The following is a 16,532-nucleotide window of genomic DNA, read 5'->3' as shown; positions in this document are numbered from 1 at the left end:
TTCTGAATCTGTTTCTTTCCAGGATGCTGCCTCTATCTGTTGGACTTCGTGTTGAGCATTCAGCTCTTCTCCCCCACCTTGTGTGATGTGGAGCTCTGTGTAGACTTGATTCACAGATGTCTGGTTTCCTGTCTGAAAAGTTCCCTGCAACAAATGAAACTTCCTTTTCAGGCTTGACTTTAAATTATTCTGGTAGATTGCAGTAAGACTTCCTGAAAACACAACAGATGACATATAAATAGTTATTTAAATAAATGTGTGAAAAAATCCTACTTTTAATAGACTACAACACCCCTGATCCAACATGTACAACTTAACTGGAGTTTTTATGTATGAAAAGAACTTGAAATAATCTCACTGCGCTCCAGAGAGTCAGCCAGCTCATCTTGTTTTCTTCTCTTCAGGAAATTCACTGTGATTTTTAGAAAGGCATCTTTGTTTCTTTGCTCCTCTTCATCAGCTGTTTCTTCATCACCACTTGCTTTAGGACTCTTTGAATCTTCTTGATATTGTGGATATAGTAGATTCTTGAGCTTTACCAGTTCATTCTTCACAAATGTGATGATGTCCTCTTCAAGTAACTGGAAGAGCACAGGTATTGTGGGAATATGTTTCACATCTGGAGTTTTAAAAGTCCATTTTAATTTATAGTTATGATGCAAAATTAAGTTCTTTCTCATGTACACTATTCCCAAAAAGTCAGGGAGACTTAGCTTTGGTATGCTGATGGAATGACACACAAAGGCTTTAATCTCAGATAGTAAATATAACAATATACCACTGAACTAAAAATGTTTTATTCGGAAACTGCAGATCCATTACTGCCTATAGAGTATATTTTTATATGTTTAAAAGAGAATAAAGGTTGATCAGGGATGAAGGTGTCACAGTCCACCATCAAGCAACTCCTGCACAGAGGCCGTCTCCATGGACACCTTGGAAAACGCCCCTCCTCAGAAAAAAACGTCTGGATTTTGCTAGAGAAAGATCTGAAGAAAGATCCCAGCATTTAGTCAACCATCCTGCAGCCTGATGAGATAAAGTTGGAGTTATTTGGCCATGTAGATGCTCAGTATGTCTGGAGCAAGAAGGGAGAAGCATACAGTTTGTAGAACCGTGTCAAACATGGTTGCGGAGGCATAACGGTATGGGAATGCTTCTTTTCCGAGGACACAGAGAACCTCATCAGGGTCCAAGAATCATGAGAAACAAAGATAATGTCAGGATACTAGGATACTGGATGAACATACAGGCTGTCTTCGGATTATGCAGTTCTCAATTTACGTTGTCAACTTTACAATGCTCATTAAATAAATGTAATTTAAAAGAAAACTGATCAAGTTTCAAAGTTACAATTTTCCGTATCAGTTTTTAAGACACGTGTAGCGGAGGCTGAGCCGAACACCTCAGTGCATGTACGGTATATTTATTTATTTTAATTGAAATTTCTGTTTTAATTGCCTGCACTGTTTCCCCATTAATATGACGTATAATACATGTGTTTATATAGGTATTTATTGATTAAGGGGGTATTTATGGGTATTTACGGTTAAAAATCCAATTTACGTCAAATTTCAGGTTATTCCATGGCAAAAGAACGGAACTCGTTCGTAGACCAAGGACTACCCGTATAAATCAATCTGCTGAGAAACTCCAACTTGGCCACAACTGGAAGTCCAGCAGAACAATGATCCGAAACATGCTGTCAAGGTAGAGAAGAAGTAGTTTGAGGACAATGACATCCTTCTTGGAATGTCCTGGAACGGCCCAGTCAGAGTCCTGACATGAATCCTATTAAGAACTTGAAGACTTGATGGCTTGTAGACAAACCTGTCTGACCCAGCTTGAGGCTTTCACAAAGTAAGAGTGGGCTTACCTTCCACATGAGGCAAGCAGGAAGCTTATTTACACATGGAAGAGTTGTCTACAAGCAGTCATAAAAAGCAAAAGCTATGCTCTTACAGAATGACAGTGGACAAAGGAAACCTGGAATATGGATCATTTTGAACGTAGCATTTTTTTTTTAATTAATAAAATGCCCTCGAAATGTTGAACATCGTCAACTTGTTGTTCTGGTTACATGTAACTCATAAATAAACTTCACTAAATTTTGTAATTTAATCACAAAATGATCCATAAAAATAATAAATGTCATGATATATCTGTATATAGTTTTTTACATCTGTAATCTACATAACCCAACTGGACTTTTGCCACCAGATGAACTCTTATTATAAAAATGTGAACGAACAAGTTTTAACATGAGGGACATTCCTCATTATGAAACCTGATATAGTTGTTTTCATTTAAAGATAAATCACTAGGCTCAGTATCACCAGAAATCCCCCAAAAAACATGTTGCTGTGAAAGAAAACCCAATAAAAACCATATTTCATATCTGCAGAGCTGCAAAGAGTCATGCTGTTATTTATGTCGAACCTCAAACTAAACTGAACCAAAAAGAAGGAAAATGAAGATTAAATGTTTAGAGAAGATCATGAATTTCTACCTTGAAAGTGGTATCCACATGTGTGTGATTCTGATGAGGATCAGTGAGACCTTCTGATTCATCTGAGGTCAAGGTTTCACCAACACTGAAAAAGACAGAAAATGTTTTAACAGTATATGTGTATTTCTATGGTTGTTTTTTCATTTGTTTGTTTGTCGTGTTGAATGTTTTATGTACATAAATTATGTACATTTTTTTGTTGGTTTGAAAGTGTTATGCATTAATATCTTGATGATGTACACCGCCAGAAGAATATCAGTTGCTATGTCAGGAGCTAACGGCGATCTAAATAAACAAACAAACATAAAAAATGTGTAATTCCTGCATCTTGATGCCAGACTTCACAGCTTCTCTTTTCCAACTCTGTTAAGTTTCATGCACAACATTCTGATGCAATCAGGCTACTTCAGCTTGTTCTTGACATATTTGTTGTCAGATATAAAGAACAAAAGATTTTAACAAAAGAAGACAGTGTGTGTTTCTGTTTTCCAAAAATAGATCTTTGGAATGCTGTTAGTTTTGGTGCATGCTTTTTGTTTCCCTCCAGTAACACATGCTGAAAATATTTTACTTCCTGATATGAATGACAGTGCTGCAATCAGCCTTGAATTCAAAAGGTTCATCTCTAGACTGTTCACTCCTCATGGACACGCCGCTAGGAATGGAGGTGTCCGGAAAAAACTGTTTCGGATGACTTCAACACAGTATAAACATTAGACAAACCTATTAACTGAATTTAACTAGAATTAAGAGTTGAATAAAGTTGGAAAGATGTAAATTAGATCAATAAGTTTAAAAAAATCTCACATTTGCTGAACAGAGTGGCCTCCATGCTTAAACTCAAAAGGTTCATCTTTGGACTTATCACTCTTCATGGACACACAGCTGGGTATAGATGGATCTCTGGGGTTTTTTTTCATATGACTTAAACACACACAAAAAGATATGTTCAATTAATTAAACTAAAATACATTAAACAATTTAATAAATGCATTAGTTTTGGTTTAAATCAGAATTCTGAGTTAAACAACAAAATCAACAACAAAATGTGTCTTACCTGTTAGATCTAGTTTTATCATGGTTTTGTGCTTCAAAGGAAGAAGCAACGTCCTCTCTTTCCTCAAACACATTCATTCCTGAAGGTTCAACTTTACAAAAACAATCTGGGTTGTTTTTCATGGAATAGATCCATTAAAAGCCAATACTTTTCATAAAGTAAAACAATGCATTTTAGGATTATTGTCTTTCTTTTCTCCTACCCGACAGGAACTGATCCTGATCAGCTTCTGAAAGCATTATGTTCTATCTGTTTCAGAATAGGACAAGTCATATTTCCTCTTTCTCATCAAACCAGTTGAACTGGGGAGGGAGCCAACAGAAACATGACAAAACACTGTACTTCTGCTTAGGGCTAACCCTCCACTAGGTGGAAGTAGTACCTGATATTCTCAAGTACATTTGTCGTAATTAAATTAAATTCTTGTGCATGTTAGACGCTATTGTAATAGTTCACAAAAATTCAAAACTAATAAGGTTTTAATTTAATCTGTCACGTGGTCAACCATCAAAGAATAAAGCAGATATCATAGGTGATAAGTTACAGTCATCCTGCTGTTTTGCTAATAATTTATTAAAGTTCACAGAATATTTATAAAAATAAAATGTTATATTTATATTCAGCAATTTTATATTTTTAAAATAATTTTAATTTTAATTAATATTATTTTTCATGCTATCCTGGCAAAATTAACACTATCTGAATCAGAAAGCTCCAAACCGTCAAGTACACACACACACACACACACACACACACACACACACACACACACACACACACACACACACACACACACACACACACACGTATGTTCCCAGGCGAGCATGTGACAGATCAGATGACAATCACGTGATTCGGTCAGCTGATGCTAACGCTAGCCAGCCGGACTGGGGACGGTTTTCCTGCGGCAGACACGGATCTGACGGTCGGACAGGATGCCTTTCTCCGAGCTATATTTTAACGTCGATAACGGCTACCTGGAGGGACTGGTCAGAGGCTTTAAAGCAGGAATATTGTCCCAGGGGGATTATTTAAACCTCGTTCAGTGTGAGACTCTGGAAGGTGAGTTAGCACAGATGACGGCTAGCGGCTAACACAAGCTTCTCATAGCCAGTTAGCTTAGCTCCAGTTTAGATAAGACTAGTGGAGTTTTTAATGGCCTTTCTAGCATCCGATTTATCCTCTTTGGCTCTAGCAAGAGTTATCAACCTTCTCATTAACACTCTGTACTGATTAAAGAGGAAATACGGGAAATCATTTCATTTTCATGCTCATCATAATCTCTATGTTTAGCTAGCTAGCTTGTTTGAGCTTCCTGGAATATGTTGGTTAATATGATAAAATGTGTCGGTTAATATGTTAACATGATCAAATTTGTTGGTTAATATGTTAATATGGTAAAATATGTTGGTTAATATGATAAAATATGGTGGTTAATATTTTAATATGATAAAATGCGTTGGTTGATATGTTGGTTAATATGATAAATTATGTTGGTTAATATGATAAAATATGGTGGTTAATATGTTAATATGATAAAATGCTTTGGTCAATATGTTAATATGTTGGTTAATATGATAAAATATGTTGGTTAATATGATAAACTATGTTGGTTAATATGATCAAATATGGTGGTTAATATGATAAAATATGGTGGTTAATAGTGGGTTTTTAGAGGAAGTGGGACAGATTTTACACTGTTGCGTTAAGGTTGTTTAATTTTCATTTATTTTTTTTCTTATCTTTTTATTACTATTTGAGGAATGGCTTTGCTTTGACTCTGGTGGCTCTACTGACTGGTTAATATGATACAATATGGTGGTTAATATGATAAAATGTGTTGGTTAATATGATAAAATGTGTTGGTTAATATGATAAATATGTTGGTTAATATGATAAAATATGGTGGTTAATGTGATAAAATATGGTGGTTAATGTGATCAAATATGGTGGTAAATAAAAAAATTATGGTGGTTAATAGTGGGTTTTTAGAGGAAGTGGAACAGATTTTACACTGTTGCGTTAAGGTTGTTTAATTTTCATTTATTTTATTATCGTTTTATTACTGTCTGAGAAATGGCTTCGCTTTGACTCTGGTGGCTCTACTGACACATCATCTCAAAATAGTAGCAGAAAATGTTTTTTGTTTTTTTTGTTTTTTTACATGCAGGAAGGACAGATGATAAAGATAAGTTTGTTATTTCTGTACTGTTACTTATACTTATTATTATAACATAGGATTAATATATATACCACAAATTATGTAAATTAAAATGTATTGAATACAAGACAGTAAACATCTGTTTCTGAGGAGATAAAAGGCAAATGGTATTTAAACCTTGTCACTATGTGATAATAAATGTGGAAATGAGTGTGTGACTTCATTTTGTTGGACCAGCTTTAGCCTTGATTGCAGCACGATAGTTTCATATGGTCTGAATAGGCTCATCCAATGTCCCAACATGCATTTCCATCCAGAATGGCGCTCATTTTTTTGCAAATATCTAATGTTGACAGTAGGGCTGGGCGATATGGCCAAAAAATAAAGTCCCCAATTTTTTTTAAACCAAATCCGGTTTCCTATTTTAATCGATCCCCCCCCCCCCCCCCTTTACTGTAAAGAAAAAGAAAAAAAAATTACAAATGTCAAAAATTATTCTTTTTCAAAAATGCTTTTATTGTGATCAGCCTAGAAGTTTACCTAAATTTAAAGTGCAACTTAACAAGCTGTTAAAAAAATGTAAAAAGAGGTGGCAGGCGCTGCCATTGTTAACATTATAAGGAACAACAGGTTTGTACTACGTGCATTTCCACTGTGAGATAGTTTTAAGTTTTGATCATACATTTAAGAATAGGCCTCACTTCACTTGTGTAATTTTAATCTAAAATAAAAAAAATGATCAATAAATAAATAAAAATGCCCCCTCTTGGAAGAAAAATAGTGATTCCTTTTAGAGTATTTTGACATTAAATAACCAAAACAATTTCCCACATTGGCAATGAGGTAATAAAAATGAATTTTTCTTTACACTTAACATGTGTTTCGAGAAAATTGACCTCTTTGATACAAAATACTATTTTTTAAAAATCCCTGAATGTTATTAAAGCTATATTTCTAACATACATGTTTTATTACATTCTTGCCGTTTTTTGTTTAATATACACATTTTTGGCAAGAAAGACGAGCCTGTCGACTACATCTGGCTTCAGACCCCTGTGACATGTGACAACGCCCCCTCCCACACTGAAAACCCTGCGTTTCCATCACACCTAGAAACTTTGCAAAAACTAAATATCCCCATAAAAACCGCTGCTATAAAAGTTTTTTCGATCTCAAGAGGTGATTTTTAAGACATTTCAATACAGAAATATATTGCGAAAGTGCATTTACGTGTCCCCAGATGTGATGTGGGGGTCGTGACCAGTTAATTCCCGGTAAAGATGGCGTAGTGTGGAATAAATAACAGAGAATTTCAGTGTTTTAGAAAAGAAAATGAGGTAGAAAAGCTTCGAAAATCCGAAGCAAATTCTCCACAGCAAGTAGAAATAAAATGACGCTACGTGCCCACTTTGCTTTAACCGCAATTACGAAATGTGATGCTAATGTGCTAAACACTGTTCAATGGAAACACCCGCAAATCACAACCGTTGTTTGTCGAAACGTACTAATATAATTTTTGTCTTGCAACAATTGTAATGGAAATGCAGAGGGGGCACTCATAGCCTCATATTGATCTCTGAAATATTTCACCCATAAGAACAAAACATGATTTATGATGCATACAGTCTCTCAGACAATTAGCATCACTTTATGCTACAAACTTTGCCTAAAATACCGTGAAACACAGCGCATCAAATTTAGGTACGTTTTTAACTTACTTGTTGTTAAAGTGACAAATAAAACTTCATATTGGACTCATCTGAACATTTTTATTTCATGAGTTGGGATTTTGTTGGTTAATGGATGCGGAAAGCTTTTCTTGTAGAGACAGTATCCTTCTGGAGACGTGGAAACAAGTTATTACATAAAAGAAGCTGAAATAATCTTTGGCAAGTTGAAAAGTTACACTAGATAAAATGTTTTTAATCAATCTAGTCATTTTATTTGGTCTGCAGACGTTATCCTGCCTCCTAGTCATTACATTTTACACATAAACACAATGCAACACTAAAGAGGGTTTTTCTCCTGAGCTGTACGCTCTGTTGGTTCTCCTGCAGACCTGAAGCTCCACCTGCAGAGCACGGACTATGGCAGCTTCCTGGCAAACGAGGCCTCTCCTCTCACAGTGTCCGTCATCGACGACAAACTGAAGGAGAAGATGGTGGTGGAGTTTCGCCACATGAGGAACCAGTCATATGAACCGCTGGCCAGCTTCATGGATTTCATCACGTGAGTGAAAAGTCATCATCAGTCTATAATACTGCTGGGAGGTCTGTGAGGGGGGTTGTTTTCTCCAGTTTTATGTTGCTTGTGCGTAACCAGGTGAGAAATAAACTGTCAAATAAAAATAAATAAAGTTAAAAGATGGTTCATCATCATGCTTAACATTAGTGAAGGGATTTTTTTCTTTCTTTTTACCTACTTTACAATAAATCCTTGAAATTTCTGCTGATACTGGAAAGTTTCCTGGTTTGTTTCTGACCCTTAAAACAGCAACTGGTGCTGTTGATGCAATCATCACCATTTCAGAGAAACTGCTTTGTTGATAAATTCAGAAAAACTGGTTATTAAGCCTGAGAAATTATATCATTCTACCTCTTTAAGGGAAAATGAAGGGATTGCATTTAAGGGAAGTAATCAGAGAAATGATTAATGTCAAGCATCTCTTCTTAAATTAAATATATTTGGTTGTATTTGATATAATTTGCTTTTCCCACCTGGTAAACAATAAGATACGCCAACTAAAAATGTAAAATAAATGTAATATTATTATAAAAATGTTTTTAAAAGTGAAAGTTTTTGGAAAGGGTCGTGGCATTTGGTCGGTTAAGATGGTTGAAATTATTTATTGTGGAGTTAAATCATCGTTTTAGTAGTTTTTCACTAGATTCCAGGTTTCATGGTTGTTTTTTTTATTTGTCATGTATGATAATTAGTTACAAATGTTGGGGTTTTTATTGTGTCACCTTCTGTTATAATCAAATACATTCAGCTATTTTTGATTAACACCTTTAACCCTTATAGATCCTGCTCTACCATTTTGTAGAAGTTAATCTGCAGTGACTTTGAAGAATTTCTGTAAAACATTATGGAAATAAACCTGGTTTGGGTGTGTAACCCTGCAGTTTCACATTTCAACCATTTCATTGTTGTTACATTATTATTACCTTCTTCTTTTTAACATGTTGACCATTTATTAAAAAAATATTTGTTTATTCTTGTCCAAAACAAACAGAAAAACACAGAGAAACATTTTTCTTTGGCCTTTTTGTTAGTTTAAAGGTTAAATGGTTAAAAGCTGCTATAAATGTTGCATCACAGAATAGCAGCTTTAATAAAGAAAGGAAAAAAGCTGAAGTTTTCTTGCTAACAGCCAGACAGCAGAAAGATCCCACTGCTTTGTTGTTGGCTTCAGGTACAGCTACATGATTGATAACGTCATCCTGCTGATCACCGGGACTCTGCACCAGCGGGCCATTTCTGAACTGGTGCCCAAGTGTCACCCACTGGGCAGCTTTGAGCAGATGGAGGCGGTGAACATCGCGCAGACCCCAGCTGAACTCTACAACGCTATCCTGGTGGACACACCACTGGGTACATACGACTCTGTCAGCTGTCACAAACAGGATCCTGCTGGGTGTAATGTCTGGTGTGAACCAGCAGATGGCGCCAAAGCTGAAGCCTAACTGAGGTGTGTGTGTGTGTGTGTGTGTCTGTGTGTGTGTCTTCAGCTGCGTTCTTCCAGGACTGTATATCTGAGCAGGACTTGGATGAGATGAACATTGAAATCATTCGTAACACACTTTACAAGGTGAGTCGTCTCTGAAGTGAAAACGATTTTTATGAGTTTATTTTAGATTTTCATGAAAGTGTCTGAATGTTTGTCTGACTTCCTCTCAGGCTTACCTGGAGGCTTTTTATAAGTTCTGCTCCAACTTGGGGGGAACGACTGCCGACACCATGTGTCCTATCCTGGAGGTTTGTCTTTAGGCAGAAAACAAACACAAAATATTTACGACTGCATATTTTTACTTTCAGATCAGGATAGAAATGAAGCAACTTCAACATTAGGAAAGTTTTTCACCTGAAAGTTTTAGAGTCGCCATCACCGATGTAAAGATGGTGGGTGTGTTTGGTTCTCTGCTGCAGTTTGAAGCCGACAGGAGAGCCTTCATCATCACCATCAACTCATTTGGCACAGAGCTGTCCAAAGAGGACCGGGCCAAGCTCTTCCCACACTGCGGCAAGCTTTACCCAGAAGGCCTTGCACAGCTGGCCCGAGCAGATGACTACGAGCAGGTCAAGGCGGTCGCAGATTTCTACCCTGTAAGTCCAACATTCAGAAGTCAGATTCCTGCATCGTTTTCCTCCCAGTTTCTCCTTGTCACCGTTTTTCTTTTTATTTATTCAACAAAAAGTCTCGTTTTCTGTCTGTAGGAGTATAAACTGCTGTTTGAAGGCGCTGGAAGCAACCCAGGAGATAAAACGCTGGAGGACCGTTTCTTCGAGCATGAGGTGACTCGCGTCACATGACTCACGCTGCATCCGTACTGCAGAAGCTTTTCTTCACCAGACATTTATCACAGTAACGGTTGGAACAGCCACAGACGAGCCGAGTTTCATAGTTACAACTGAACGTCGGTGACGGTAACGCCTGCTTAGACCCAGCTGAGATGATTCAGCTGCTTCTGACCCACGTTCAGCCATCTTTACTTCACTGTTATATGTAGAGACTTTGTCAGATAAGGTGGGTTCCATTGCATTTGGAAGGTGCGTCTGAATCCACCTGGCAAAGCAGCACTCCATCCGGCGTGCAGCAGAGGCTGCTGGTGGTGGATCCTTCCCCGCCTTGTTTCTCCCAGAAGTCACTTTACATGGCGGTGAATGAGCAGCAGCCGAGTTCCAAGGAGTTGCTACGTTTTATTTAGCTTTCATCACTTTAGTAGAAAAGTGTCAAATACCTTAACGACAGTAAAATCCTGATATGATGTATGTTTCATGGACTTTTCAGTGGTTGAAGGAGCAAAAAGCCAAATCGCTTCACTGCAGGTTTGCTGTTGTTCTCGGCTTATAGACCAAAGTAAAGTGTCATGGTCACATCTCCGTCTCTCTTCCCCCACAAAACAACTTTGTGGAACTTGTTGCAGTAATTATTATGGTTTATGTGGTGATTTACTGGAGAAGAAGAAGGTTGCCGCCCCGTTAGCTCTGCACTTCTCTCTGCTTGGGAAATAAAATCTGCTTCCGTCCCTTTCTGTATCCAACAGCTTCTTTGCCGTCTGCTGTTGTTTCTTTAGATGTGATGTCAGATCTCTTTAGATGAGTGTTTCGTTCCGTTCTTCACCATTTCACTTTGAAAATACACGTTGCCGTTGCTCGCTTGCTGGAGCCTTTTAGAGGGAGGGGCGGTTGAGAGAGGAGGCAGCGATTCACATGACTGGTTAGTAAACACGGAGATGGAGATCATCTATGATCCAGATGAAATTACACCTCTAGTTCTTCACAGATTCTTTCTGCTTATTGCTGCTGAAGTGTACCAGTTAGAAAAGTGTTCTCCAGTTCAAGCAACCGGTAAATGAAAAGTAATAAAAGTAACATTTCTGGCTGCATTTAGGTTGCAAAAGATGAATTTAACAAAAGGAAACCTGAGAAAAATCTGAGGGCCTTGCCACATCTTCAGTTGCTAGGCAACAGTAGTAGACCCTGACCCAAGTAGACTCCGTTGAGACGCTGCTAACATGGCGGATCTCCAAACCACAGAAAAGCTGAAGCGCCCTTCCCGTGTGATGAATCGAGATGATAAATGTTTAGAAAACGTCTTTGCTCTCTTAGTGTTTTAACCGATGCTCTTCCTCCTCCCCACATGGCAGGTGAAGCTGAACAAGCTGGCCTTCCTCAACCAGTTCCACTTCAGCGTTTTCTACGCCTACGTCAAGCTGAAGGAGCAGGAGTGCAGGAACATCGTCTGGATCGCCGAGTGCATCGCCCAGCGGCACCGCGCCAAAATCGACAACTACATCCCCATCTTCTGAGCCTCCTTTCCCACTTCCCCTCGTTATCCCTCCATCATTTCATTCCGTCTTCGTCTCCAGGTTAAGATTGTCGTGGTTCACGCTCCGTTCATCACATGCAGGCAGTAACCAGTTCCTGAGCAGAGCATCTCATGTCGGGGATCCAGCTGGGATTTTTACTGTTTGCAAAGTTAAAACATGAAATTAAAAATCTTTTAAATGAGGAAGAATCACAGACGCTGACGTGGTTGCAGACACTCCCGTCCTCCCAACATCAGCTGGTAGAATGAAGCAGGAGCTTCCTTCTTCTCTCAGCGTTCATGTTCATCTCCCCGCTTCTGTTAACGTCAGATTCATAATGAAACATAATGAAACTTAATCCTCTGAATCTAAAAGCATTCCTCTGCTCTGCATCAGGCCCTCAAACCCTGGATTTATTTCTGTTGTCGTGGTAGCTGTTGTCTGCTTGTTACTGTTCCCATCAAAACCAGCAAGTAACTCGTGTTCGCCTCCTGAAATGTTGTTAAACTAGATGGTTGTTAAATATTAAAATTAGGAGAAACTTCCGGTTTAAGCTGTCGCAGCTCGTGTGTGACGTCTCCGCAGGAACAAACCGGGATGAGGCGGAATCTACCGGCTATACAAAAAGCTTCATGTTTAAACTATATAAAGATATATCGATATTTAAAGATGACTCTATGATTTTGTTTTCTCATGCTGTAAAAATTGATTTATTACTGTTTTGATCTGTTGTGAATCGTGTGTTGATGTATTGATGAAAAGATTAAACTGCTGCGATGCAGATCTGAAGAAATTCAGCGGCTTTGAATCGTCACTCCAGATGTACGCCATCGCTTTTCAGCTGTAAATACACACTCGATGCACAAATTTAATATTTGTTTCACAACAGTATTTAAGATGGAAAAGTATTGCTAAATGTTAGCGCACCTTGACGTTGATGGCTGCAGCCTGTGTTTAAGAAGTGGGATCATGGGTAGAATGGAGTAGAAGGCAAACAAATCAAGGCGTACTAAAGGAAACAGCTGGAGGAACATCTGTCTGTACATCTGCTTTCTATGCCTGTTTTATTTATTCTGACTGAAGGTCCCGTTTGGGTTGGAGCTGATCTGAGATCTCCGTGCAGGTAACAGTATTTGGTACAAAAAAAGGCCCTCGGAGTGGCAAACTAATGACTGGTACAGGTTTAAATACAAATTATGCAGAATTTTATGAATAAGTTTATAATTTTGAGGAAAGATTGTGATCTCTAAAGCTTCCCAGAGTCCAGAAAGAACATATGCAGAGAGTTGTGATCAACAGATCCTCAAATTCAAACAGTGGTGCAATTAAAAAAAAAAAAAACTATTCAGTTCAGCTCAAATCGCTTTATTTGTCCCCGCTAGGCAGTTTAAAAAGTCATGGCAGCATCTTCGAGGACATGCAGGACAAGTCGCAGAAATCCTCATTCTGAAAACGTCATTTAAAAAAAAAAAAAAAAAACTTTAAAAGTGCTTGTATGTAAGATGTTTTACTGGACATGGCTGCATGGACTCAGGGGGACTTCCAGAAAACACACTGTTCATCGTCCCATCAACAAATCCAGGTTAAAGCTCTGTGATGTAAACGTGATCGGAAACGCTGCGCTGTTGGAGGAACCAGAGCTCAGTTAAAATGTTCAGAAGCAAAGTGGGAAAATCTGGTGAAACAAATCAAAACTCATTTTGGGAATTATGGATTGTGTCCTCCAGGCTGAAGAGGAGAGGGACCATCCAGCTCAGCGCTGGCAGGTTACAGACAAATCCACATATCAATACCATAAACTAATCATATCAGATTGACGGGATGAAAACTCCTGTTGGGAAAATCTCAATGTTCAAAATGAACCAGACTTTTTATGGACACACCAAGCAGTCCAGGGATCCTCAGTCCTGGTCCTCGAGGGGCCGGTGTCCTGCAGGCTTTCAACGTGTCACTGCTGCAACACACCTAACATAAATCTATGCGTAGAAATGTGCAGATCTTCTGAGTCAGGTATGTTTCTGCAGGGACACTCGGAAAACCTGCAGTCCCTAGAGGACCAGGACTGAGGATCTCTGATGCAGGCGGAGACATGGATCATAACAGGTGTGAAACTCCAGCCCTCCAGGGCCAACATCCTGCAGGTTTTTGTAGTCTCCATGCTCCAACACACCTGACCGAAAATAACAAACAGGTTGACAAGCAGCTGTTGGAGCCATTTAATTTGAATCAGGTGTGTTGGTGCAGAGAAACAACAAAAAACCTGCCAGATACCGACCCACGAGGACTGGAATTTGACACCCCTGGCCAGAGGAGATTAAGCGTAGTAAAATAGTGTCAGGGAGGGACAGGAAGCTGGATTTGAATACGTAACCACCAGGAAAAAATGAATAAGTGAATCTAAAAGGTCATATTGTTGATACTTTCAGTTCATTTAAAGGTTTGAATAAAATAGTGAATAGTTTGTTTTTTAAATGGAAAAAAGCATGAAATTAAATCAGATTAAAACACTACATGAATGCTTCCTAAAACAGAAATTATTCAAGCTAAAATGGAGGCTGTGAGTGACAGTAGATGGCTTTGCTGTGCATTTGTGACCTCAGCAACACAACCAGCTTCACACCAACAAAGTGCAGACACAGGCTGCACTTTGTTGGGCTTGATTGAGTCCAATCAGGTGGTTCTGCTCCAGCTGCTGCAGCAGCAGCCTGCAGGCTCTCATCAGATTCATGTCAAACTGGCAGAAATCGAACCTCTGAGTCGTCTTCAGTCATGACTTTCCTGCTTAAAACCAGCTTGAAGCTGCATGGCTCTGTGGGTTTGTTGGACTGGGACATGGACAAGGAGCTGAAACTGGCAACAACCACTGATCACTTTTATCATGGTGAAAACTTTTTGGGTTTTTGTTGTAGCTTAAAGACTGACTTAGAAAATCCACTAGAGTCAGATTCACAAGCTGAGTGAAACTAAACATTTTGATCAGAGTGATTCCCGCAGAGCAGAATAAGCAACTTGTTGCTGCGTGTTTTCTTCTGATTCAGATGACAAACTGAATGATCAGCACGTGGTCCAGAGTCCTTCTGGACGGGCCTCTGGAAGAAAAGATGACGTCATCTGGTATGATGAAACTTCAGGTGGGTCCAAGACAGAAAAGACAACAAAGTGACCCAAAAACGATTCACATGGGTCGGTGGTGGTTTGCATGATTCACTGCTCAGGTGACCCTGGTTTTCACCCCACATCAGACGATCGTTGGGGGCATCAGCCAGAAGACCCGTTCAGATCTGACTGATGTTTAAGGAGAATACTACTTTAAATCATGAGGGTGGAAAAAAGAAACCAGGTTTTCAGATAAACTTAGAAAACTCCAACCTGATTAGTGTGTGTGTGTGTGTGTGTGTGTGTGTGAGAGAGAGAGAGAGAGAGAGAGAGAGAGGGAGAGAGAGAGAGACATGGTTTTAGCAAGCTGCTTGACCCACATGCAACACTCTTAGGAGACAAAGTTTTTCTTTAAAAAGGTGTTTAACTGCAGCAGTCTTGGTGAAGGATGGGTGAGATGTGTGCCAGAACGGAGTGAAGAAGACGGCCAGAGGGCAGAAAATTGCAGCTGGAGTCTGGTAGAGAAGAGTTCTGACCCAGTCCAAGGTTCCTATCAACAGAGGAAAGACGGACGAGACCCCAGGGAGTCACAGTGGGAGCTGATCCACAGATTTGCAGAGGCACTAATGATCTCAGACAACTACACAGAGGACTTGAAGTTATCTTGAGGGCGAACACTCAGACGCTGATGGGCTTGGATGTTACTGCTAACCCTTCTGATCCTCCCCCGATGAGCTAGCTGAGAAACAGGTGGGAAACAAGAACAGCTGAGAAACAGGTGGGAAACAAGTGAGAACAGCTGAGAAACAGGCGAGGAACAGCTGAAGAACAGCTTAGAAACCGGTGAGGAACAGAGGAAGAACAGCTTAGAAACCGGTGAGGAACAGCTGAAGAACAGCTGAGAAACCGGTGAGGAACAGCTGAAGAACAGCTGAGAAACCGGTGAGGAACAGCTGAAGAACAGCTTAGAAACCGGTGAGGAACAGCTGAAGAACAGCTTAGAAACCGGTGAGGAACAGAGGAAGAACAGCTTAGAAACCGGTGAGGAACAGCTGAAGAACAGCTGAGAAACCGGTGAGGAACAGCTGAAGAACAGCTTAGAAACCGGTGAGGAACAGCTGAAGAACAGCTTAGAAACCGGTGAGGAACAGAGGAAGATAAGGTGAGAAACCGGTGAGGAACAGAGGAAGAACAGCTGAGAAACCGGTGAGGAACAGCTGAAGAACAGCTGAGAAACCGGTGAGGAACAGCTGAAGAACAGCTTAGAAACCGGTGAGGAACAGCTGAAGAACAGCTTAGAAACCGGTGAAGAACAGAGGAAGAACAGCTGAGAAACCGGTGAGGAACAGCTGAAGAACAGCTGAGAAACCGGTGAGGAACAGAGGAAGAACAGCTGAGAAACCGGTGAGGAACAGAGGAAGAACAGCTGAGAAACCGGTGAGGAACAGAGGAAGAACAGCTTAGAAACCGGTGAGGAACAGCTGAAGAACAGCTTAGAAACCGGTGAGGAACAGCTGAAGAACAGCTGAGAAACCGGTGAGGAACAGAGGAAGAACAGCTTAGAAACCGGTGAGGAACAGCTGAAGAACAGCTTAGAAACCGGTGAGGAACAGCTGAAGAACAGCTGAGAAACCGGTGAGGAACAGCTGAAGAACAGCTTAGAAACCGGTGAGGAAC

The 16,532-nt window shown here is 39.6% G+C and overlaps 1 protein-coding gene across 1 annotated transcript; it reads left to right on the top strand.

Annotated features, from left to right (window-relative positions):
• Positions 1-4,461: 4,461 nt before the first annotated feature.
• LOC306763567 (V-type proton ATPase subunit d 1) lies at positions 4,462-12,505 on the top strand. The gene is made up of 8 exons (XM_079250404.1): positions 4,462-4,628; positions 7,785-7,956; positions 9,143-9,321; positions 9,459-9,538; positions 9,628-9,705; positions 9,877-10,053; positions 10,165-10,242; positions 11,598-12,505. Exons 1-8 carry the CDS (start codon positions 4,502-4,504, stop codon positions 11,757-11,759), a joined length of 1,053 nt encoding a protein of 350 aa, XP_079106530.1. The 5' UTR covers positions 4,462-4,501; the 3' UTR covers positions 11,760-12,505.
• The last annotated feature ends 4,027 nt before the right edge of the window (positions 12,506-16,532 follow it).

This window comes from Telmatherina bonti (genome assembly GCF_933228915.1).
Source record: "Telmatherina bonti genome assembly, chromosome: 1".
Taxonomy (NCBI): domain Eukaryota; kingdom Metazoa; phylum Chordata; class Actinopteri; order Atheriniformes; family Telmatherinidae; genus Telmatherina; species Telmatherina bonti.
The sequence above is the reverse complement of the archived record's forward strand: the minus strand, read 5'-3'. Positions and strand labels throughout refer to the sequence as shown.

Bases quoted from the DNA above. Each gene is read 5' to 3' on its own strand.
- LOC306763567 (XM_079250404.1), top strand. From the start codon at position 4,502: ATGCCTTTCTCCGAGCTATATTTTAACGTCGATAACGGCTACCTGGAG. The intron at 7,957-9,142 runs GTGAGTGAAAAG...TGTTGGCTTCAG, and splicing joins AGCTTCATGGATTTCATCAC to GTACAGCTACATGATTGATA. The intron at 9,706-9,876 runs GTTTGTCTTTAG...TCTCTGCTGCAG, and splicing joins CCATGTGTCCTATCCTGGAG to TTTGAAGCCGACAGGAGAGC.